Here is a 25892-nt window from a genome sequence, read left to right as displayed (position 1 = left end):
AGACGCCTCTTTTCTAATGTAAATAAATCTAATTTAGCTAGCCTCTCCTCATAAGTTAGAATGTCCATCCCCTTTATTAATTTGGTGGCTCTTCTCTGCACTCTCTCTAGTTCCATAATGTCTTTTCTTAGGATTGGTGCCCAAAATTGTACTCCATATTCAAGGTGTCGTCTTACTAATGCTTTTGGCGCGTGATGTAACATGACCCCGCGGCGTCATTTGACGCCACGTTGCCATGGCGACGTGTCGCCGAAGACCTGCAGATAGCAGGTAAGTGAGTTACAGAGGCCTTACGTCTATTCGGCAGTCCCAGGGGTGCTGGGGGGGTATTGAGCGGGAGGGAGTCCCAGGGGTGCTGGGTGGGCATTGAGCGGGGGGGAGTCCCAGAGGTGCTGGGGGGGCATTGAGCAGGATGGAGTCCCAGTGGTGCTGGGTGGGCATTGAGAGGGGGGGAGTCCCAGAGGTGCTGGGTGGGCATTGAGCGGGGGGGAGTCCCAGAGGTGCTGGGTGGGCATTGAGCGGGGGGGAGTCCCAGAGGTGCTGGGTGGGTATTGAGAGGGGGGAGTCCCAGAGGTGCTGGGTGGGCATTGAGCGGGAGGGAGTCCCAGAGGTGCTGGGTGGGCATTGAGTGGGGGGAGTCCAAGAGGTGCTGGGTGGGCATTGAGCGGGAGGGAGTCCCAGAGGTGCTGGGTGGGCATTGAGTGGGGGGAGTCCCAGGGTGCTGGGTGGGCATTGAGCGGGGGGAGTCCCAGAGGTGCTGGGTGAGCATTGAGCGCGGGGGGGGAGGAAGGCAGGGGCAGGGGGGAGGAAGGGCGGGGGGGGGGAGGAAGGCAGGGGGGGTGGAAGGCAGGGGGGGGGAGGAAGGCAGGGGTGGGGGGAAGGAGGGGGTGTCAGTGTGTGCGTCACTGTGTGTGCGTCACCGTGTTTGTCAGTTGGGATGGCCAAAAACGGAGCTGGGGGGTATGGGGCCAAAAACGGAGCTGGGGTGTATGGGGCAAATACTCACACGTCCCCCCCCTCCTCCCCCAGCAACAGCCCCGGGGAGCATTTCCTCACCTCAGGTGTCGGCAGCAGCGGCAGCAGCAGCAGCAGTGCGGCCGGGGGTTGGAGCCCCCAGGGTTAGAGCGCACCGGCCAATGATAGCCGTGGGGGGGCGGGACACACCAGCCATTGAGAGCCGTGGGAGGTCGGGGGGGGGGGGGGGGGCGACAGACCAATCTGATTTGGCCAGAGGTTGAGTGACAGGCCAACTGACCAATCAGATTGCCCATAAGCACAACCAACATAAATTTAAAAAAAAAAATATATAGATTGCAATGACCCTAATATAAGCTGGGACGTATGAAGGTCGTTAGGGGACTAGTTACACGTGACGCATAGTTCGGTAGGTGCAATGACGTGTCACACTGTGTTGTCACACCGTGTCACAGTGTCACACCGTGTCACACCGTGTGTTGTTTCACACCGTGTCACAGTGTTTTACCGTGTGTTGTGTCACACCGTGTCACAGTGTGTCATACCGTGTGTTGTGTCACACTGTGTCACAGTGTCATACCGTGTGTTGTGTTACACCGTGTCACAGTGTCATACCGTGTGTTGTGTCACAGTGTATCATACCTTGTGATGTATCACACCATGTCACAGTGTCACAGTGTGTCATACCGTGTGTTGTGTCACAGTGTATCATACCTTGTGATGTATCACACCATGTCACAGTGTCACAGTGTGTCATACCGTGTGTTGTGTTACACCGTGTCACAGTGTCATACCGTGTGTTGTGTCACAGTGTATCATACCTTGTGTTGTATCACACCATGTCACAGTGTGTCATACCGTGTGTTGTGTCACAGTGTATCATACCTTGTGTTGTATCACACCATGTCACAGTGTCACAGTGTGTCATACCGTGTGTTGTGTCACATACCAGCTTGAGCATCGAACGCCTAAATGACAGAATATACTTGCGACTCCTCGGCCAGTTCCCAGTCCCCCCCCGGGAGTCCTGCGCTGGGTAACCTGGAGATACAGAGCGTACACCGCCCACGCCTTTCCTTCTCTATGTACCGCCCGTAGTCACACCATCTTCCCCAGAAAAGCTTCAGCACGGGCAGCCAACTCCAGCCCTCAAGGGCCACCAACAGGTCAGGTTTTCAGGATATCCCTGCTTCAGAATGACTGAGTCCCTGTGCTGAAGCAGAGAGATTCCTATCACGTGGCCTGTTGGTGGCCCTTATCGGACCCGTGGTGTGAGTACTTTGAGCAGATCGGCAGTGCTACAGTAACTCCTTCCCGTCTCTGTCACATCCCCGCCTGGCGCATACGTTCATTTATAATTGATCTTTGTCGCAATGCTTCAATGAAATAAAAAATAATAATGAAGAAATTAAATAAATAACGCGAGTGAAAAAATGAGTTAATATAATCCTGTTTTATTGTTATTTACATTGGAATACATTTTAAGTACTTTTTTATTATTATTATTATTATCCTAGTCCGTATGTTTCACTGTGCGCGTCATGTGACACATTTATAGCTTTATTATTTATTCTGTTTACAATTCAAGTTACATAAAATAGAAATAATAAAACGACAGAAATGGAAATTTCAGCATAACTATATATTGAAAATACAGCTCAGCCCCCTTATAACGCTGTGCTTGGGGCCCAAAGAATCACATCGCGCTATAAGCGGACCGCGTTAGAAATAATGTACAATTGTATGCGTTGTACAATAAAGTATTTAAGATACCAATAATCGTGTGGTAAAGTATTCATACATACGTAAATTGGGAGCCACGCTGGCACTGCGTTATAAGCGGATTCGCGTTGTAACGGATCGCGTTTTAACGGGTTGAGCTGTATATAGCTAGTGCTAATATATATTTCATTTTAGTTTAAGATATTTTATTGTATGTACAGTATGTATTTCTTCATATAGTGCCATTAATGTACATAGCGCGTCACAGCAGTAATACACGTGGTAATAAAATAAATAACAGATAATATAAATAACAGATCATGGGAATAAGTGCTTTAGACATTAAGGAAGAGGAGTCCCTGCCCCGAGGAGCTTACAGTCTAATCATCATCATCATCTACTATGTAACTATAATAACATATCACATAATGGGAATAAACGCTTGAGACATAAAAGTCACATTGGGAACAGGAATCCCTGCCCCAAAGAGCTTACACTCTATGTGGTAAGTGGGGAGAACTGGAGGGAGTTCAGCATCATTAATGTGTGTGTGATTGCTAGGTACAGGCGGGGGGGTACAGGGGAGAGGTGGTAATTCACGTACCTCCCTGACTGAGTACCTCCCTGGCTGAGACCCCCTCCTGGCTGAGACCCCCTCCTGGCTGAGTACCTCCCTGGCTGAGACCCCCCCCCCTGGCTGAGTACCTCCCTGGCTGAGTACCTCCCTGACTGAGTACCTCCCTGACTGAGTACCTCCCTGACTGAGTACCTCCCTGGCTGAACCCCCCCTCCCCCCGGCTGAGTACCTCCCTGACTGAGTACCTCCCTGGCTCAGCACCTCCCTGGCTGAGTACCTCCCTGGCTGAGTACCTCCCTGGCTGAGACCCCCCCCTGGCTGAGACCCCCCCTGGCTGAGTACATCCCTGACTGAGTACCTCCCTGGCTCAGCACCTCCCTGGCTCAGTACCTCCCTGGCTGAGTACCTCCCTGGCTGAGTACCTCCCTGGCTGAGTACCTCCCTGGCCGAGTACCTCCCTGGCTGAGACCCCCCTGGCTGAGATCCACCCCCCCTGACTGAGATCCCCCCCCTGGCTGAGTTCCCTCCCTGGCTGAGTTCCCTCCCTGGCTGAGTCCCCTCCCTGGCTGAGTACCCCCCTGGCTGAGTACCTCCCTGGCTCAGTACCTCCCTGGCTCAGTACCTCCCTGGCTCAGTACCTCCCTGCCTGAGACCCCCCTGGCTGAGTCCCCCCCCCTGGCTGAGTACCTCCTTGGCTGAGTACCTCCCTGGCTGAGTACCTCCCTGGCTGAGTCCCCCACCCCTTGCTGAGTACGTCCCTGGCTGAGTACCTTCCTGGCTGAGTCCCCCCCCCCTGGCTAAGTACCAGTACCTCCCTAGACAAGCTGACGGTCCCGGACACGACACCACGACGTGGGAGTTTAAGCCGTATTGGCTGGCGTTTGATTGTGACTTTTACCAAGACCCTTTTCCGTTTCCTTGTGGGTCTGTGCTCAGTATGCTCAGTAATGTTTCATCAGAGAGTGTCAGCTGTTGCTTTAGACATTTGTCTTTTCATTGTGTGTTTGCTCCGATGAAGTGTATTTTGTGTGAGCCGTTTGTTCTTTCCTCTGAAAGCGCGGATTTCTCTGAGAGATATAAACGGCTTGGTTCTCTGACCGCCGGGATTTCCCGTCACTTTCTGTGACCAGCTGGATGTGCAAACAATGTCTCAGTATTCCTTTGGGACTGTTCCACGTTACTTTGTGTACCCTGGGAACGCTGGTCCATGGACTTGGAGACATTCTTCTCACACAGTATCCAGGTTACTACCCAATCCCCAGTAACGCCGTGTGGGTGCGAGCCAGGGTCAGTGGGGTGGCACCCACCCAATCCTGGGTATGGCGGCTTATTGATGGTGCCGGCACTCCGTGGGAGCTCATGTTGTACTGGACCTGTTGCAGGCCTGTTCTTCGGTACCGCTGGGCTTTTATAGCCGTTGGGGGTCCCCTGATCTCTTTCCCACTCTGAAACTATACCTCCCGGCACTTTCTGAAGAGAAATTACATCCTGCTCTGATTCTATTACCTTACACAATTTAGTATCATCAGCAAAGATGGAGACTTTGCTCTCGATCCCAAACTCAAGGTCATTAATAAACAAGTTAAAAAGCAGGGGTCCCAGTACCGATCCCTGAGGTAATCCACTCACGGCTTTAGCCCAACCTGAAAAAGTTCCATTTATGACAACCCTCTGCTGTCTGTCCTTTAACCAGTTTCAATCCAGGTGCATAAATTATTACTGAGTCCAATTTTCTTTATTTTGTGCACCAACCTCTTGTGTGAAACCGTATCAAAAGCCTTTGCAAAATCTAAGTAGACCACATCAACTGCATTACCCTGGTCTAAATTCCTACTTACCTCCTCAAAGAAACAAATAAGGTTAGTTTGGCAAGATCTATCCTTCATAAATCCATGCTGACTATTACTAATAATTTTGTTTTCCATTAGGTATTCCTGAATATTATCCCGTATTAAACCTTCAAGTAGTTTCCCTACTATTGAAGTCAGGCTTACAGGTCTGTATTTTCCCGGTTGTGATCTAGCTCCCTTTTTAAATATAGGCACCACATCTGCTTTACGCCAATCTTGTGGTACTGAGCCTGTGGAAATGGAGTCCTTGAATATTAAATATAATGGTTTTGCTATTACTGAGCTTAACTCCCTGAGAACTCTTGGATGTATGCCATCGGGGCCAGGTGCCTTATTTACTTTAATTTTTTCAAGTCGCTTATGAACTTCTTCCTCAGTTAACCAATTGGTCATTAATATGGAGGTTGTGGCTTCCTCCTGCGGCACTACTATTGAACTTGATTCTTCCCTGGTAAACACAGAGGCAAAGAATTTGTTTAATAACTCAGCTTTTTCCTTATCTCCAATAATCTGCCTACCCATCTCACACTGAAAGGGTCCTATGTTTTCTTTTCTCATTTTTATGTTATTAAAGTACTGAAATAACCCTTTACGTTGACCTTACTTTCTATTGCAATCTTTTTATCATTATCCCTTTTTGCTAATTTGATTGCCCCTTTGCAATTTTTGTTACATTCCTTATAATTCTCATACGATGTCTCTGTCCCTTCTGACTTAAAGAATCTAAACGCCTTCCTCTTCTTGTCCATTTCTGAATAGCTACCGAGCCAAATTTTGTGAGAACTGCTCAGAAACCTCGATGAGCTGGTTATCGAAGCCCCTAGAATAGTCCCCTACGAATGAGCAGGGATAGGGCGTCCTGCGCATGGCCGTTACATGTGGTTGTGGGAATGGAAGGGCTGAGAACCCCGCAGTGTCACTTATCAGAGATTGCAGGGAGGTTTCTCATTCGTTGGTGTGTGTTGCAGGGAGTGAGATTGTATCTGTGTAAGGGCTTCTGGGTAATATGCAAATGAAGTCCTTTAAACTGATAAGGTTGAATACACAGGCTTGTCTCTGGCGTTGGAAACATCTCTCTGGATGATTTATTGGTTGTGCGGCCCCCCCGGGAACCTTTATAATCTTCTCTGTACAGTTATCCTGCCGGACGCTTCACTGTACCTGTGCGGAAGCAGCATGAACACACGCTGGCTAATACTCTCACACAGACACATGCACACGCTACTGACATGTAACACCAGCATGGAAGGGAAAGGACAGTGCTCAGAAATACTATTTTCTTTATCATGGAACATACATCGCAATCCTGCTGTTAACATGAGTGGGATTCGTCCTCATTTTCACCCATTTGGGCCAAACAATTACAGTAAAACTTCTCTACGAGAAGAAGACATTAAAACAGAACATATAAAACTGAAATAATGGTAGGTTTCCAAACCTCGCAGGTCTCTTCTTCATATGTAATGACCTTTCCAAACCTCGCAGGTCTCTTCTTCATATGTACTGACCTTTCCAAACCTCACAGGTTTCTTCTTCACATGTACATAGCTTTCCCAACCTCACAGGTCTATTCTTCACATGTACAGAGCTTCCCAAACCTCACAGGTCTATTCTTCACATGTACAGAGCTTCCCAAACCTCACGGGTCTCTTCTTCACATGTACAGAGCTTCCCAAACCTCACAGGTCTCTTCTTCACATGTACAGAGCATTCCCAAACCTCACAGGTCTCTTCTTCACATGTACAGAGCTTCCCAAACCTCACAGGTCTCTTCTTCAATGTACAGAGCTTCCCAAACCTCACAGGTCTCTTCTTCACACGTAGAGCCGGTGCTTTGGGGTACTTCACTCAGTCTTTCCTTCCTCTGCAGTCTCTTTTCAGGCACCGAGGACTTGTTCCCCGGATTTCCCTTCCAGAACGGGGGCTCCGATGTCTCCATTGAGCTGGAGAGGCCCAAGTCCCGGCACTGCCATGGCGTGGCCTCCCCGTCCACGGAGACCCAGCAGAAGCTGCGGGCGCGGAGGAAGCTGTACTTGGCCTGCGCCGTGTGCTTCATCTTCATGATCGGGGAGGTCGTAGGTAACGTTGGGGAAGTCCCACCTCGTAGCCCCCTCCATGTCACCATGAAGCCGTGTACGTCCGTAGGTAACGTTGGGGAAGTCCCACCTCATAGCCCCCACCATGTCACCATGAAGCCGTGAACGTCCGTAGGTAACGTTGGGGAAGTCCCACCTCGTAGCCCCCACCATGTCACCATGAAGCCGTGAACGTCCGTAGGTAACGTTGGGGAAGTCCCACCTCGTAGCCCCCTCCATGTCACCATGAAGCCGTGTATGTCCGTAGGTAACGTTGGGGAAGTCCCACCTCGTAGCCCCCTCCACGTCACCATGAAGCCGTGAACGTCCGTAGGTAACGTTGGGGAAGTCCCACCTCGTAGCCCCCTCCATGTCACCATGAAGCCGTGAACGTCCGTAGGTAACGTTGGGGAAGTCCCACCTCGTAGCCCCCTCCATGTCACCGTGAAGCCGTGTACGTCCGTAGGTAACGTTGGGGAAGTCCCACCTCGTAGCCCCCTCCATGTCACCATGAAGCCGTGTACGTACGTATATACAGATGTGGTAAGAGTCGCTGTCCCCGGGCGCCGCAGTCTAACACGCGAAGGTCAGCGACGCCGGGGACAGCGTCTGCCGCAGTGTAGCTGCGGGGGGTCCCTGCTTCTGACTGCGACCCCGGCAGGGGCAATCCTTCGGGGACCCCGGGCGGCGGCGGCGGCACCGAGGTAATCTTCACCGTGTGTCTGTCTCGGTCACTAGGTGGGTACCTGGCGCACAGCCTGGCCATCATGACGGACGCTGCCCACCTCCTCACTGACCTGGGCAGTATGTGCGTCAGCATCTTCTCCCTGTGGGTCTCCTCCCGGCCGCCCACCAAGAACATGACCTTCGGCTGGCACCGCTCAGGTAGGTACAGCTGGGGAAGAGCCGGGCGGGGGGTAACGGAAGGGAAACGGGAATAATAGGGGGAGGTATGTGTCCCTGAGGTGTCTAATAGCAGGGAATGAGGTAACTGTACCTCCCCCAGGAGCAGAACGCAAACAGCGCACGGGGGTCCCTGTATTAGGACGAGGTGAGAGGTATGTGTCCCTGATCTCTGTGTATTAGGAGGAGGTGAGGGGTATGTGTCCCTGTATTAGGAGGAGGTGAGGGGTATGTATCCCTGTATTAGGAGGAGGAGAGGGGTATGTGTCTCTGTATTAGGAGGAGGAGAGGGGTATGTGTCTCTGTATTAGGAGGAGGTGAGGGGTATGTGTCCCTGTATTAGGAGGAGGTGAGGGATATGTGTCCCTGTATTAGGAGGAGGAGAGAGGTATGTTTCCCTGATCTCTGTGTATTAGGAGGAGGTGAGGGGTATGTGTCTCTGTATTAGGAGAAGGAGAGGGGTATGTGTCTCTGTATTAGGAGAAGGAGAGGGGTATGTGTCTCTGTATTAGGAGGAGGAGAGGGGTATGTGTCCCTGTATTAGGAGGAGGTGAGGGATATGTGTCCCTGTATTAGGAGGAGGAGAGAGGTATGTGTCCCTGATCCTGTATTAGGAGGAGGTGAGGGGTATGTGTCCCTGTATTAGGAGGAGGAGTGAGGTATGTGTCCCTGATCTCTGTGTATTAGAAGGAGGTGAGGGGTATGTGTCCCTGTATTAGGAGGAGGTGAGGGATATGTGTCCCTGTATTAGGAGGAGGTGAGGGGTATGTGTCCCTGTATTAGGAGGAGAGAGGTATGTGTCCCTGATCTCTGTGTATTAGGAGGAGGAGAGAGGTATGTGTCCCTGTATTAAGAGGAGGTGAGGGGTATGTGTCCCTGTATTAGGAGGAGGAGAGAGGTATGTGTCCCTGATCTCTGTGTATTAGGAGGAGGAGAGAGGTATGTGTCCCTGTATTAGGAGGAGGTGAGGGGTATGTGTCCCTGTATTAGGAGGAGGTGGGGGGTATGTGTCCCTGTATTAGGAGGAGGTGGGTGGTATGTGTCCCTGTATTAGGAGGAGGTGGTGGGTATGTGTCCCTGTATTAGGAGGAGGAGAGGGGTATGTGTCCCTGATCTCTGTGTATTAGGAGGAGGAGAGAGGTATGTGTCCCTGTATTAGGAGGAGGTGAGGGGTATGTGTCCCTGTATTAGGAGGAGGTGGGGGGTATGTGTCCCTGTATTAGGAGGAGGTGAGGGATATGTGTCCCTGTATTAGGACACCCCGGTAACCCCCCCTTCCCTCTGGTCCGTGTTGCAGAGATCCTGGGGGCGTTGGCCTCGGTGGTCTCCATCTGGATAGTGACCGGCGTCCTTCTGTATCTCGCCACCGCTCGCATCATCAACAGTGACTATGACATTGATGGACATGTCATGCTCATCACTTCCGCCTGCGCTGTCGGTGTCAATTTCATGTGAGTAACGGGACTGCCTATAATACCCCAGTATACCCCTGTACCAGTCCCCTATACCCTGTACCAGTCCCCTATACCAATCCCCTATACCCCTGTACCAGTCCTCTATACACCTGTACCAGTCCTCTATACCCCTGTACCAGTCCTCTATACCCCTGTACCAGTCCCCTATACCCTGTACCAGTCCCCTATACCCTGTACCAGTCCCCTATACCCCTGTACCAGTCCCCTATACCCCTGTACCAGTTCCCTATACCCCTGTACCAGTCCCTTATACCCTGTACCAGTCCCCTATACCCCTGTACCAGCCCCCTATACCCTGTACCCGTCCTCTATACCCCTGTACCCGTCCTCTATACCCCTGTACCAGTCCTCTATACTCTGTACCAGTCCTCTATAACCCCGTACCAGTCCTCTATACCCCTGTACCAGTCCTCTATACCCCTGTCCCAGTCCGCTATACCCTGTACCAGTCCCCAATACTCCTGTACCAGTCCTCTATACCCTGTACCAGTCCCCTATACCCTGTACCAGTCCCCTATACCCTGTACCAGTCCCCTATACCCTGTACCAGTCCTCTATACCCCTGTACCAGTCCTCTATACCCCTGTACCAGTCCCTTATACTCCTGTACCAGTCCTCTATACCCCTGTACCAGTCCTCTATACCCCTGTACCAGTCCTCTATACCCCTGTACCAGTCATCTATACCCCTGTACCAGTCCCCTATACTCCTGTACCAGTCCTCTATACGCCTGTACCAGTCCTCTATACGCCTGTACCAGTCCTCTATTCGCCTGTACCAGTCCTCTATACCCTTTACCAGTCCTCTATACCCCTGTACCAGTCCTCTATACCCCTGTACCAGTCCCCTATACCCCTGTACCAGTCCCCTATACCCTGTACCAGTCCCCTATACCCCTGTACCAGTCCCCTATACCCCTGTACCAGTTCCCTATACCCCTGTACCAGTCCCTTATACCATGTACCAGTCCCCTATACCCCTGTACCAGCCCCCTATACCCTGTACCCGTCCTCTATACCCCTGTACCCGTCCTCTATACCCCTGTACCAGTCCTCTATACTCTGTACCAGTCCTCTATAACCCCGTACCAGTCCTCTATACCCCTGTACCAGTCCTCTATACCCCTGTACCAGTCCGCTATACCCTGTACCAGTCCCCAATACTCCTGTACCAGTCCTCTATACCCTGTACCAGTCCCCTATACCCTGTACCAGTCCCCTATACCCTGTACCAGTCCCCTATACCCTGTACCAGTCCTCTATACCCCTGTACCAGTCCTCTATACCCCTGTACCAGTCCCTTATACTCCTGTACCAGTCCTCTATACCCCTGTACCAGTCCTCTATACCCCTGTACCAGTCCTCTATACCCCTGTACCAGTCATCTATACCCCTGTACCAGTCCCCTATACTCCTGTACCAGTCCTCTATACGCCTGTACCAGTCCTCTATACGCCTGTACCAGTCCTCTATACGCCTGTACCAGTCCTCTATACCCCTGTACCAGTCCTCTATACCCCTGTACCAGTCCCCTATACCCCTGTACCAGTCCCCTGTACCCCTGTACCAGTCCTCTATACCCCTGTACCAGTCCCCTATACCCCTGTACCAGTCCTCTATACCCCTGTACCAGTCCCCAATACCCCTGTACCAGTCCCCAATACCCCTGTACCAGTCCCCTATACCCCTGTACCAGTCCCCTATACCCCTGTACCAGTCCTCTATACCCCTGTACCAGTCCCCAATATCCCTGTACCAGTCCTCTATACCCCTGTACCAGTCCCCTATACCCCTGTACCAGTCCCCTATACCCCTGTACCAGTCCCCTATACCCCTGTACCAGTCCCCTATACCCCTGTACCAGTCCCCTATACCCCTGTACCAGTCCTCTATACGCCTGTACCAGTCCTCTATACGCCTGTACCAGTCCTCTATACGCCTGTACCAGTCCTCTATACCCTTTACCAGTCCTCTATACCCCTGTACCAGTCCTCTATACCCCTGTACCAGTCCCCTATACCCCTGTACCAGTCCCCTATACCCCTGTACCCCTGTACCAGTCCTCTATACCCCTGTACCAGTCCCCTATACCCCTGTACCAGTCCTCTATACCCCTGTACCAGTCCCCAATACCCCTGTACCAGTCCCCTATACCCCTGTACCAGTCCCCTATACCCCTGTACCAGTCCCCTATACCCCTGTACCAGTCCTCTATACCCCTGTACCAGTCCCCTATACCCCTGTACCAGTCCTCTATACCCCTGTACCAGTCCTCTATACCCCTGTACCAGTCCTCTATACCCCTGTACCAGTCCCCTATCCCCCTGTACCAGTCCCCTATACCCCTGTACCAGTCCCCAATACCCCTGTACCAGTCCCCTATACCCCTGTACCAGTCCCCTATACCCCTTACCAGTCCCATATACCCCTGTACCAGTCCCCTTTACTCCTGTACCAGTCCCCTATACCCTGTACCAGTCCTCTATACCCCTGTACCAGTCTCCTATACCCTGTACCAGTCCTCTATACCCCTGTACCAGTCCTCTATACCCTGTACCAGTCCTCTATACCCCTGTACCAGTCCCCTATACCCTGTACCAGTCCTCTATACCCCTGTACCAGTCCCCTATACCCCTGTACCAGTCCCATATATCCCTGTACCAGTCCCCTATACCCCTGTACCAGTCCTCTATACCCTGCACCAGTCCTCTATACCCTGCACCAGTCCTCTATACCCCTGTACCAGTCCTCTATACCCTGTACCAGTCCTCTATACCCCTGTACCAGTCCTCTATACCCTGTACCAGTCCTCTATACCCTGTACCAGTCCTCTATACCCTGTACCAGTCCTCTATACCCTGTACTAGTCCTCTATACCCCTGTACCAGTCCTCTATACCCTTGCACCAGTCCTCTATACCCCTGTACCAGTCCTCTATACCCTTGTACCAGTCCTCTATACCCTGCACCAGTCCTCTATACCCCTGTACCAGTCCTCTATACCCTGTACCAGTCCTCTATACCCTGTACCAGTCCTCTATACCCCTGTACCAGTCCTCTATACCCTGTACCAGTCCTCTATACCCTGTACCAGTCCTCTATACCCTGCACCAGTCCTCTATACCCTGTACTAGTCCTCTATACCCCTGTACCAGTCCTCTATACCCCTGCACCAGTCCTCTCTACCCCTGTACCAGTCCTCTATACCCCTGTACCAGTCCTCTATACCCCTGTACCAGTCCTCTATACCCTGTACCAGTCCTCTATACCCCTGTACCAGTTCCCTATACCCTGTACCAGTTCCGTATACCTTGTACCAGTCCTCTATACCCCTGTACCAGTCCCCTATACCAGTCCCCTATACCCCTGTACCAGTCCCCTATACCCCTGTACCAGTCCCCTATACCCCTGTACCAGTCCCCTTTACTCCTGTACCAGTCCCCTATACCCTGTACCAGTCCTCTATACCCCTGTACCAGTCCCCTATACCCTGTACCAGTCCTCTATACCCCTGTACCAGTCCTCTATACCCCTGTACCAGTCCTCTATACCCTGTACCAGTCCTCTATACCCTGTACCAGTCCTCTATACCCTGCACCAGTCCTCTATACCCTGTACTAGTCCTCTATACCCCTGTACCAGTCCTCTATACCCCTGCACCAGTCCTCTCTACCCCTGTACCAGTCCTCTATACCCCTGTACCAGTCCTCTATACCCCTGTACCAGTCCTCTATACCCTGTACCAGTCCTCTATACCCCTGTACCAGTTCCCTATACCCTGTACCAGTTCCGTATACCTTGTACCAGTCCTCTATACCCCTGTACCAGTCCCCTATACCAGTCCCCTATACCCCTGTACCAGTCCCCTATACCCCTGTACCAGTCCCCTATACCCCTGTACCAGTCCCCTTTACTCCTGTACCAGTCCCCTATACCCTGTACCAGTCCTCTATACCCCTGTACCAGTCCCCTATACCCTGTACCAGTCCTCTATACCCCTGTACCAGTCCTCTATACCCCTGTACCAGTCCTCTATACCCTGTACCAGTCCTCTATACCCCTGTACCAGTCCCCTATACCCTGTACCAGTCCTCTATACCCCTGTACCAGTCCCCTATACCCCTGTACCAGTCCCATATATCCCTGTACCAGTCCCCTATAGCCCTGTACCAGTCCTCTATAACTGCACCATTCCTCTATACCCTGCACCAGTCCTCTATACCCCTGTACCAGTCCTCTATACCCTGTACCAGTCCTCTATACCCTGTACCAGTCCTCTATACCCTGTACCAGTCCTCTATACCCTGTACCAGTCCTCTATACCCTGTACCAGTCCTCTATACCAGTCCTCTATACCCTGTACCAGTCCTCTATACCCTGTACCAGTCCTCTATACCCTTGTACCAGTCCTCTATACCCCTGTACCAGTCCCATATACCCCTGTACCAGTCCCATATACCCCTGTACCCGTCGTCTATACCCCTGTACCAGTCCTCTATACCCCTGTACCAGTCCTCTATACCCCTGTACCAGTCCTCTATTCCCCTGTACCAGTCCCCTATACCCTGTACCAGTCCTCTATACCCTGTACCAGTCCTCTATACCCTGTACCAGTCCTCTATACCCCTGTACCAGTCCCCTATACCCTGTACCAGTCCCCTATACCCTGTACCAGTCCCCTATACCCCTGTACCAGTCCCCTATACCCCTGTACCAGTCCCCTATACCCCTGTACCAGTCCCATATACCCCTGTACCAGTCCCCTATACCCCTGTACCAGTCCTCTATACCCTGCACCAGTCCTCTATACCTCTGTACCAGTCTTCTATACCCTGTACCAGTCCTCTATACCCCTGTACCAGTCCTCTATACCCTGTACCAGTCCTCTATACCCTGTACCAGTCCTCTATACCCTGTACCAGTCCTTTATACCCCTGTACCAGTCCTCTATACCCTGTACCAGTCCTCTATACCCCTGTACCAGTCCTCTATACCCCTGTACCAGTCCCATATACCCCTGTACCAGTCGTCTATACCCCTGTACCAGTCTTCTATACCCCTGTACCAGTCCCCTATACCCCTGTACCAGTCCTCTATACCCCTGTACCAGTCCTTTGGTACTCCTGCCCACTGAGGAAATCACCGTCCCCCTGCATTTGGGACAGCCGAATGCTGAGGTCTCTATGGAGACCAGGCATGTATGCCAGACCGAGTCGACACTGTGTCCTGACATCCAAGCCAATGTCCCTGTTTCCCCATCCCCTGACTTCATGACTAAGGATGAGTGGCCGACGCTAGGTAACAGAGAAGCAGTGCGGTCCGATCCCAGCTTAGAGGGCATGAGACTTCGGGCGTCCGAGTCTGCCTCTCAGAGTGGGTCGGATCGGTATCTGTGGCACCTCGGGCTCCTGTACAGAGAGCATGCCCCTGATGCTCCAGACAGACTATGGGCAGGTAGGCGACAGTATGTGGTACCCAGGGAGTATAGGCAGCAGTTACTGCAGGTAGCCCACTCCATCCCACTAGTGGGACATCAGGGGGTCACCCGCACTAGAACCCGGCGATTGCAGCGTTTTGCTGACTGGGGGTATCCAGGGCAGTGGCAGATTTTTTCCGCTCCTGTGATGCCTCCCAGTGAGTAGGGAAGTCGGGCGACCGTGTGAAGGTTCCCCTGATGCCACTCCCTGTGATCAGTGAGCCTTTCCGGGGGGTAACATGTCCCGGGAGAGCAGGTACTTACACCTTTATACCGGGATCCTATCACCGAGCAAAACCAAGAAGTAAAACACATTGCGACAGTGAATTGCAATAAACAAGAGGAAACACACTTACTGGGGGTCCGGGCTACAGAACTAACCTTTCCTAATGGAAATAGCATCGAAAACAAAGTCTTTAGGTTACCGGGAGTTACCCGCAAAAGTCCTGGAACTCAATTCGGCATGAGTTACCAGACTCAGCCCCTGTATCTCCTCTGGAGATGCCAAAATATTTTGACCAGAAGAAAGTTCCAGCCGCGAACACTACATTCCCTTTTCAGAACTTGGCCCCGAAAAGTGGGACTTTTCTCCCCTTGAAATCTCTGGCGCTGATATTTCTCCCAGAGCATCTTTTGGCGAGTTCAGATTTGCCGCTGCTGCCTTGGCGTTTAGAATCTGGGAGAATCTCTTGTCCGGATTGGCTGAGGGTTTCTTATAGTATTTCAGATTCATTCATGAAATACTCCAGCCAATCCGAGCCTGGGAACTTTACAACCAGCCAATCAGAGGGCTGCCAGTCCTCCAGAGCCGGGCACGCGGTTCTTCCTTCGGAAGGCAACGCGGACGTGCGCGAGTTTGTCTCCCTAGCCACTTGTTATTCAGAAGCCACCGCTGGGTTAGGCCGCTCTCGTAGTGCCGGCGACGCGACCGATGACGTCACCCGTCGCCGTTGCGATAGTTATATTTCAAATTTAGGAGACGACGCTGGCTACAATGCCAGTGACGTCATAAAGGGGGAGGGCAGGGGGACGGAGAAGCTCCTGATTGGCCGCAAGGAGAGACCGGCGCCGATAAAAATCAAATAACAGTGACTGGCAGATTTTTTATAGCCCTGTCGCTGCGTCGCCGTAGTGCGCACTATAAACGCAGATGATGGCTGCAATGCATTTGTTTTGCGTCGCCGGCACTGTAAGCACAGCCTTTGGTGCCTCGAAGTCTGGGAAGGCAAACGCTGGCCGCGATGGCGGACATTGTTTCCCGGACGAGGGCACACCACCAGACCATCCCGCCCAAATGGCTTTAACACCTCTGGCAGCATCTGTGACTGTGAAGTGCGGACCCAGGGCAGACTCAGTGGCACCTTGATAGCCCACTGGCCCCTCAGAGAACCGTCTGCTGAGAACGTCCCAGCTTATACGTACAATACACTTATAAACATCTCAGTTTGATAAAAAGATACTTTTACACTCTTTACTTTGTCTAAGTCTTTTTGGGCTGTGAGGGGTAGAATGGGACTATATACCTTTATTCCCACTAGCCATATCCCCCGTTCACTGTAAACCTGAGTTAGACTGTAAAAACCTTGTAGCCACATTGGCTAGTAAACCTTTTATGAAACATAAAACATATTTCCCATTTTTTCTTCTGTCCTGAAGTGAAATGAAAAGATGCTTAGCTGCACCCCCAGACCTGTAACTCCTTCCCTTAGCTGCACCCCCAGGGCTGTAACTCCTTCCCTTAGCTGCACTCTCAGGGCTGTATCTCCTCCCCTTAGCTGCACTCCCAGGGCTGTAACTCCTTCCCTTAGCTGCACTCCCAGGGCTGTAACTCCTTCCCTTAGCTGCACTCCCAGACCTGTAACTCCTTCCCTTAGCTGCAGTCCCAGACCTGTAACTCCTTCCCTTAGCTGCACTCCCAGCGCTGTATCTCCTTCCCTTAGCTGCACTCCCAGAGCTGTAACTCCTTCCCTTAGCTGCACTCCCAGACCTGTATCTCCTTCCCTTAGCTGCACTCCCAGAGCTGTAACTCCTTCCCTTAGCTGCACTCCCAGAGCTGTAACTCCTTCCCTTAGCTGCACTCCCAGACCTGTATCTCCTTCCCTTAGCTGCACTCCCAGAGCTGTAACTCCTTCCCTTAGCTGCACTCCCAGAGCTGTAACTCCTTCCCTTAGCTGCACTCCCAGAGCTGTAACTCCTTCCCTTAGCTGCACTCCCAGACCTGTAACTCCTTCCCTTAGCTGCACTCTCAGGGCTGTAACTCCTTCCCTTAGCTGCACTCCCAGCGCTGTAACTCCTTCCCTTAGCTGCACTCCCAGCGCTGTATCTCCTTCCCTTAGCTGCACTCCCAGAGCTGTAACTCCTTCCCTTAGCTGCACTCCCAGAGCTGTATCTCCTTCCCTTAGCTGCACCCCCAGAGCTGTATCTCCTTCCCTTAGCTGCACTCCCAGAGCTGTAACTCCTTCCCTTAGCTGCACTCCCAGACCTGTATCTCCTTCCCTTAGCTGCACTCCCAGAGCTGTAACTCCTTCCCTTAGCTGCACTCCCAGAGCTGTAACTCCTTCCCTTAGCTGCACTCCCAGAGCTGTAACTCCTTCCCTTAGCTGCACTCCCAGAGCTGTAACTCCTTCCCTTAGCTGCACTCCCAGAGCTGTAACTCCTTCCCTTAGCTGCACTCCCAGAGCTGTAACTCCTTCCCTTAGCTGCACCCCCAGAGCTGTAACTCCTTCCCTTAGCTGCACCCCCAGACCTGTAACTCCTTCCCTTAGCTGCACCCCCAGAGCTGTATCTCCTTCCCTTAGCTGCACTCTCAGAGCTGTAACTCCTTCCCTTAGCTGCACTCCCAGGGCTGTAACTCCTTCCCTTAGCTGCACTCCCAGAGCTGTAACTCCTTCCCTTAGCTGCACTCCCAGAGCTGTAACTCCTTCCCTTAGCTGCACTCCCAGACCTGTAACTCCTTCCCTTAGCTGCACTCCCAGAGCTGTATCTCCTTCCCTTAGCTGCACTCCCAGACCTGTAACTCCTTCCCTTAGCTGCACTCCCAGAGCTGTAACTCCTTCCCTTAGCTGCACTCCCAGAGCTGTAACTCCTTCCCTTAGCTGCACTCCCAGACCTGTAACTCCTTCCCTTAGCTGCACTCCCAGAGCTGTAACTCCTTCCCTTAGCTGCACTCCCAGAGCTGTAACTCCTTCCCTTAGCTGCACTCCCAGAGCTGTAACTCCTTCCCTTAGCTGCACTCCCAGAGCTGTAACTCCTTCCCTTAGCTGCACTCCCAGGGCTGTAACTCCTTCCCTTAGCTGCACTCCCAGAGCTGTATCTCCTTCCCTTAGCTGCACTCCCAGAGCTGTAACTCCTTCCCTTAGCTGCACTCTCAGAGCTGTAACTCCTTCCCTTAGCTGCACTCCCAGAGCTGTATCTCCTTCCCTTAGCTGCACTCCCAGACCTGTAACTCCTTCCCTTAGCTGCACTCCCAGAGCTGTAACTCCTTCCCTTAGCTGCACTCCCAGACCTGTATCTCCTTCCCTTAGCTGCACTCCCAGAGCTGTAACTCCTTCCCTTAGCTGCACTCCCAGAGCTGTAACTCCTTCCCTTAGCTGCACTCCCAGAGCTGTAACTCCTTCCCTTAGCTGCACTCCCAGAGCTGTAACTCCTTCCCTTAGCTGCACTCCCAGAGCTGTAACTCCTTCCCTTAGTTGCACTCTCAGAGCTGTAACTCCTTCCCTTAGCTGCACTCCCAGAGCTGTAACTCCTTCCCTTAGCTGCACTCCCAGAGCTGTAACTCCTTCCCTTAGCTGCACTCCCAGAGCTGTATCTCCTTCCCTTAGCTGCACTCCCAGACCTGTAACTCCTTCCCTTAGCTGCACTCCCAGAGCTGTAACTCCTTCCCTTAGCTGCACTCCCAGAGCTGTATCTCCTTCCCTTAGCTGCACTCCCAGAGCTGTAACTCCTTCCCTTAGCTGCACTCCCAGACCTGTAACTCCTTCCCTTAGCTGCACTCCCAGAGCTGTAACTCCTCCCCTTAGCTGCACTCCCAGACCTGTAACTCCTTCCCTTAGCTGCACTCCCAGAGCTGTAACTCCTTCCCTTAGCTGCACTCCCAGAGCTGTAACTCCTTCCCTTAGCTGCAATCTCAGAGCTGTAACTCCTTCCCTTAGCTGCACTCCCAGCGCTGTAACTCCTTCCCTTAGCTGCACTCCCAGAGCTGTAACTCCTTCCCTTAGCTGCACTCCCAGAGCTGTAACTCCTCCCCTTAGCTGCACTCCCAGACCTGTAACTCCTTCCCTTAGCTGCACTCCCAGAGCTGTAACTCCTTCCCTTAGCTGCACTCTCAGAGCTGTAACTCCTTCCCTTAGCTGCACTCCAGAGCTGTAACTCCTTCCCTTAGCTGCACTCCCAGAGCTGTAACTCCTCCCCTTAGCTGCACTCCCAGAGCTGTAACTCCTTCCCTTAGCTGCACTCCCAGAGCTGTAACTCCTTCCCTTAGCTGCACTCTCAGGGCTGTAACTCCTTCCCTTAGCTGCACTCCCAGAGCTGTAACTCCTTCCCTTAGCTGCACTCCCAGAGCTGTAACTCCTTCCCTTAGCTGCACTCCCAGAGCTGTAACTCCTTCCCTTAGCTGCACTCCCAGACCTGTAACTCCTTCCCTTAGCTGCACTCCCAGACCTGTATCTCCTTCCCTTAGCTGCACTCCCAGACCTGTAACTCCTTCCCTTAGCTGCACTCCCAGACCTGTAACTCCTTCCCTTAGCTGCACTCCCAGAGCTGTAACTCCTTCCCTTAGCTGCACTCCCAGAGCTGTAACTCCTTCCCTTAGCTGCACTCCCAGAGCTGTAACTCCTTCCCTTAGCTGCACTCCCAGAGCTGTAACTCCTTCCCTTAGCTGCACCCCCAGAGCTGTAACTCCTTCCCTTAGCTGCACTCCCAGAGCTGTAACTCCTTCCCTTAGCTGCACTCCCAGAGCTGTAACTCCTTCCCTTAGCTGCACTCCCAGACCTGTAACTCCTTCCCTTAGCTGCACTCCCAGAGCTGTAACTCCTTCCCTTAGCTGCACTCCCAGACCTGTAACTCCTTCCCTTAGCTGCACCCCCAGAGCTGTAACTCCTTCCCTTAGCTGCACTCCCAGAGCTGTAACTCCTTCCCTTAGCTGCACTCCCAGAGCTGTAACTCCTTCCCTTAGCTGCACTCCCAGACCTGTATCTCCTTCCCTTAGCTGCACTCCCAGACCTGTAACTCCTTCCCTTAGCTGCACTCCCAGACCTGTAACTCCTTCCCTTAGCTGCACTCCCAGACCTGTAACTCCTTCCCTTAGCTGCACTCCCAGACCTGTAACTCCTTCCCTTAGCTGCACTCCCAGAGCTGTAACTCCTTCCCTTAGCTGCACTCCCAGAGCTGTAACTCCTTCCCTTAGCTGCACTCCCAGAGCTGTAACTCCTTCCCTTAGCTGCACTCCCAGAGCTGTAACTCCTTCCCTTAGCTGCACTCCCAGAGCTGTAACTCCTTCCCTTAGCTGCACTCCCAGACCTGTAACTCCTTCCCTTAGCTGCACTCCCAGAGCTGTAACTCCTTCCCTTAGCTGCACTCCCAGAGCTGTAACTCCTTCCCTTAGCTGCACTCCCAGAGCTGTAACTCCTTCCCTTAGCTGCACTCCCAGAGCTGTATCTCCTTCCCTTAGCTGCACTCCCAGACCTGTAACTCCTTCCCTTAGCTGCACTCCCAGACCTGTAACTCCTTCCCTTAGCTGCACTCCCAGAGCTGTAACTCCTTCCCTTAGCTGCACTCCCAGACCTGTATCTCCTTCCCTTAGCTGCACTCCCAGAGCTGTAACTCCTTCCCTTAGCTGCACTCCCAGAGCTGTAACTCCTTCCCTTAGCTGCACTCCCAGACCTGTAACTCCTTCCCTTAGCTGCACTCCCAGAGCTGTAACTCCTTCCCTTAGCTGCACTCCCAGAGCTGTATCTCCTTCCCTTAGCTGCACTCCCGGAGCTGTATCTCCTTCCCTTAGCTGCACTCCCAGAGCTGTAACTCCTTCCCTTAGCTGCACTCCCAGAGCTGTATCTCCTTCCCTTAGCTGCACTCCCGGAGCTGTATCTCCTTCCCTTAGCTGCACTCCCAGAGCTGTAACTCCTTCCCTTAGCTGCACTCCCAGAGCTGTAACTCCTTCCCTTAGCTGCACTCCCAGAGCTGTAACTCCTTCCCTTAGCTGCACTCCCAGAGCTGTAACTCCTTCCCTTAGCTGCACTCCCAGAGCTGTAACTCCTTCCCTTAGCTGCACTCCCAGAGCTGTAACTCCTTCCCTTAGCTGCACTCCCAGAGCTGTAACTCCTTCCCTTAGCTGCACTCCCAGAGCTGTAACTCCTTCCCTTAGCTGCACTCCCAGACCTGTAACTCCTTCCCTTAGCTGCACTCCCAGAGCTGTAACTCCTTCCCTTAGCTGCACTCCCAGACCTGTAACTCCTTCCCTTAGCTGCACTCCCAGAGCTGTAAACTCCTTCCCTTAGCTGCACTCCCAGACCTGTAACTCCTTCCCTTAGCTGCACTCCCAGAGCTGTATCTCCTTCCCTTAGCTGCACTCCCAGAGCTGTAACTCCTTCCCTTAGCTGCACTCCCAGAGCTGTAACTCCTTCCCTTAGCTGCACTCTCAGAGCTGTAACTCCTTCCCTTAGCTGCACTCCCAGAGCTGTAACTCCTTCCCTTAGCTGCACTCCCAGAGCTGTAACTCCTTCCCTTAGCTGCACTCCCAGAGCTGTAACTCCTTCCCTTAGCTGCACTCCCAGAGCTGTAACTCCTTCCCTTAGCTGCACTCCCAGACCTGTAACTCCTTCCCTTAGCTGCACTCTCAGAGCTGTAACTCCTTCCCTTAGCTGCACTCCCAGAGCTGTAACTCCTTCCCTTAGCTGCACTCCCAGAGCTGTATCTCCTTCCCTTAGCTGCACTCCCAGACCTGTAACTCCTTCCCTTAGCTGCACTCCCAGAGCTGTATCTCCTTCCCTTAGCTGCACTCCCAGAGCTGTAACTCCTTCCCTTAGCTGCAATCTCAGAGCTGTAACTCCTTCCCTTAGCTGCACTCCCAGAGCTGTAACTCCTTCCCTTAGCTGCACTCCCAGAGCTGTAACTCCTTCCCTTAGCTGCACTCCCAGACCTGTAACTCCTTCCCTTAGCTGCACTCCCATAGCTGTAACTCCTTCCCTTAGCTGCACTCCCAGAGCTGTAACTCCTTCCCTTAGCTGCACTCCCAGAGCTGTAACTCCTTCCCTTAGCTGCACTCCCAGAGCTGTAACTCCTTCCCTTAGCTGCACTCCCAGAGCTGTAACTCCTTCCCTTAGCTGCACTCCCAGAGCTGTAACTCCTTCCCTTAGCTGCACTCCCAGAGCTGTAACTCCTTCCCTTAGCTGCACTCCCAGAGCTGTAACTCCTTCCCTTAGCTGCACTCCCAGAGCTGTAACTCCTTCCCTTAGCTGCACTCCCAGAGCTGTAACTCCTTCCCTTAGCTGCACTCCCAGAGCTGTAACTCCTTCCCTTAGCTGCACTCCCAGACCTGTAACTCCTTCCCTTAGCTGCACTCCCAGACCTGTAACTCCTTCCCTTAGCTGCACTCCCAGAGCTGTAACTCCTTCCCTTAGCTGCACTCCCAGCGCTGTAACTCCTTCCCTTAGCTGCACTCCCAGAGCTGTAACTCCTTCCCTTAGCTGCACTCCCAGAGCTGTAACTCCTTCCCTTAGCTGCACTCCCAGAGCTGTAACTCCTTCCCTTAGCTGCACTCCCAGAGCTGTAACTCCTTCCCTTAGCTGCACTCCCAGAGCTGTAACTCCTTCCCTTAGCTGCACTCCCAGACCTGTAACTCCTTCCCTTAGCTGCACTCCCAGAGCTGTAACTCCTTCCCTTAGCTGCACTCCCAGCGCTGTAACTCCTTCCCTTAGCTGCACTCCCAGAGCTGTAACTCCTTCCCTTAGCTGCACTCCCAGAGCTGTAACTCCTTCCCTTAGCTGCACTCCCAGGGCTGTAACTCCTTCCCTTAGCTGCACTCCCAGAGCTGTAACTCCTTCCCTTAGCTGCACTCCCAGACCTGTAACTCCTTCCCTTAGCTGCACTCTCAGAGCTGTAACTCCTTCCCTTAGCTGCACTCCCAGAGCTGTAACTCCTTCCCTTAGCTGCACTCCCAGAGCTGTATCTCCTTCCCTTAGCTGCACTCCCAGACCTGTAACTCCTTCCCTTAGCTGCACTCCCAGAGCTGTATCTCCTTCCCTTAGCTGCACTCCCAGAGCTGTAACTCCTTCCCTTAGCTGCAATCTCAGAGCTGTAACTCCTTCCCTTAGCTGCACTCCCAGAGCTGTAACTCCTTCCCTTAGCTGCACTCCCAGAGCTGTAACTCCTTCCCTTAGCTGCACTCCCAGACCTGTAACTCCTTCCCTTAGCTGCACTCCCATAGCTGTAACTCCTTCCCTTAGCTGCACTCCCAGAGCTGTAACTCCTTCCCTTAGCTGCACTCCCAGAGCTGTAACTCCTTCCCTTAGCTGCACTCCCAGAGCTGTAACTCCTTCCCTTAGCTGCACTCCCAGAGCTGTAACTCCTTCCCTTAGCTGCACTCCCAGAGCTGTAACTCCTTCCCTTAGCTGCACTCCCAGAGCTGTAACTCCTTCCCTTAGCTGCACTCCCAGAGCTGTAACTCCTTCCCTTAGCTGCACTCCCAGAGCTGTAACTCCTTCCCTTAGCTGCACTCCCAGAGCTGTAACTCCTTCCCTTAGCTGCACTCCCAGAGCTGTAACTCCTTCCCTTAGCTGCACTCCCAGACCTGTAACTCCTTCCCTTAGCTGCACTCCCAGACCTGTAACTCCTTCCCTTAGCTGCACTCCCAGAGCTGTAACTCCTTCCCTTAGCTGCACTCCCAGCGCTGTAACTCCTTCCCTTAGCTGCACTCCCAGAGCTGTAACTCCTTCCCTTAGCTGCACTCCCAGAGCTGTAACTCCTTCCCTTAGCTGCACTCCCAGAGCTGTAACTCCTTCCCTTAGCTGCACTCCCAGAGCTGTAACTCCTTCCCTTAGCTGCACTCCCAGAGCTGTAACTCCTTCCCTTAGCTGCACTCCCAGACCTGTAACTCCTTCCCTTAGCTGCACTCCCAGAGCTGTAACTCCTTCCCTTAGCTGCACTCCCAGCGCTGTAACTCCTTCCCTTAGCTGCACTCCCAGAGCTGTAACTCCTTCCCTTAGCTGCACTCCCAGAGCTGTAACTCCTTCCCTTAGCTGCACTCCCAGGGCTGTAACTCCTTCCCTTAGCTGCACTCCCAGAGCTGTAACTCCTTCCCTTAGCTGCACTCCCAGAGCTGTAACTCCTTCCCTTAGCTGCACTCCCAGAGCTGTAACTCCTTCCCTTAGCTGCACTCCCAGAGCTGTAACTCCTTCCCTTAGCTGCACTCCCAGAGCTGTAACTCCTTCCCTTAGCTGCACTCCCAGAGCTGTAACTCCTTCCCTTAGCTGCACTCCCAGGGCTGTAACTCCTTCCCTTAGCTGCACTCCCAGAGCTGTAACTCCTTCCCTTAGCTGCACTCTCAGGGCTGTATCTCCTTCCCTTAGCTGCACTCTCAGGGCTGTAACTCCTTCCCTTAGCTGCACTCCCAGAGCTGTAACTCCTTCCCTTAGCTGCACTCTCAGGGCTGTATCTCCTTCCCTTAGCTGCACTCTCAGGGCTGTATCTCCTTCCCTTAGCTGCACTCCCAGAGCTGTAACTCCTTTCCTTAGCTGCACTCTCATGGCTGTATCTCCTTCCCTTAGCTGCACTCCCAGACCTGTAACTCCTTCCCTTAGCTGCACTCCCAGGGCTGTATCTCCTTCCCTTAGCTGCACTCCCAGACCTGTATCTCCTTCCCTTAGCTGCACTCCCAGAGCTGTAACTCCTTCCCTTAGCTGCACTCCCAGAGCTGTAACTCCTTCCCTTAGCTGCACTCCCAGAGCTGTAACTCCTTCCCTTAGCTGCACTCCCAGGGCTGTAACTCCTTCCCTTAGCTGCACTCTCAGAGCTGTAACTCCTTCCCTTAGCTGCACTCCCAGAGCTGTAACTCCTTCCCTTAGCTGCACTCCCAGAGCTGTAACTCCTTCCCTTAGCTGCACTCCCAGAGCTGTAACTCCTTCCCTTAGCTGCACTCCCAGACCTGTAACTCCTTCCCTTAGCTGCACTACCAGAGCTGTAACTCCTTCCCTTAGCTGCACTCCCAGGGCTGTAACTCCTTCCCTTAGCTGCACTCCCAGAGCTGTATCTCCTTCCCTTAGCTGCACTCCCAGAGCTGTAACTCCTTCCCTTAGCTGCACTCTCAGAGCTGTAACTCCTTCCCTTAGCTGCACTCCCAGAGCTGTAACTCCTTCCCTTAGCTGCACTCCCAGAGCTGTAACTCCTTCCCTTAGCTGCACTCCCAGAGCTGTAACTCCTTCCCTTAGCTGCACTCCCAGACCTGTAACTCCTTCCCTTAGCTGCACTCCCAGACCTGTAACTCCTTCCCTTAGCTGCACTCCCAGAGCTGTAACTCCTTCCCTTAGCTGCACTCCCAGAGCTGTAACTCCTTCCCTTAGCTGCACTCCCAGAGCTGTATCTCCTTCCCTTAGCTGCACTCCCAGAGCTGTAACTCCTTCCCTTACCTGCACTCCCAGAGCTGTAACTCCTTCCCTTAGCTGCACTCTCAGAGCTGTAACTCCTTCCCTTACCTGCACTCCCAGAGCTGTAACTCCTCCCCTTAGCTGCACTCTCAGAGCTGTAACTCCTTCCCTTAGCTGCACTCTCAGAGCTGTAACTCCTTCCCTTAGCTGCACTCCCAGAGCTGTAACTCCTTCCCTTAGCTGCACTCCCAGAGCTGTAACTCC

At 52.8% G+C, this 25892-nt stretch overlaps 1 protein-coding gene across 1 annotated transcript in view; it reads left to right on the top strand.

Annotated features, from left to right (window-relative positions):
* Positions 1 to 235: 235 nt before the first annotated feature.
* LOC142485083 (proton-coupled zinc antiporter SLC30A2-like) overlaps positions 236 to 25892 on the top strand; it is a gene marked incomplete at its 3' end in the record, with an annotated part of 49083 nt that continues 23426 nt past the window's right edge. Inside the window, exons 1-5 of the mRNA XM_075584288.1 lie at positions 236 to 270; positions 1062 to 1118; positions 6995 to 7203; positions 7938 to 8084; positions 9400 to 9553. Of these exons, the coding sequence (XP_075440403.1) occupies positions 236 to 270; positions 1062 to 1118; positions 6995 to 7203; positions 7938 to 8084; positions 9400 to 9553 (602 nt within the window). The remainder of the gene's footprint in view (positions 271 to 1061; positions 1119 to 6994; positions 7204 to 7937; positions 8085 to 9399; positions 9554 to 25892) is intronic.

Source organism: Ascaphus truei, unplaced genomic scaffold (genome assembly GCF_040206685.1).
Source record: "Ascaphus truei isolate aAscTru1 unplaced genomic scaffold, aAscTru1.hap1 HAP1_SCAFFOLD_527, whole genome shotgun sequence".
Taxonomy (NCBI): Eukaryota; Metazoa; Chordata; class Amphibia; order Anura; family Ascaphidae; genus Ascaphus; species Ascaphus truei.
The sequence above is the reverse complement of the archived record's forward strand: the minus strand, read 5'-3'. Positions and strand labels throughout refer to the sequence as shown.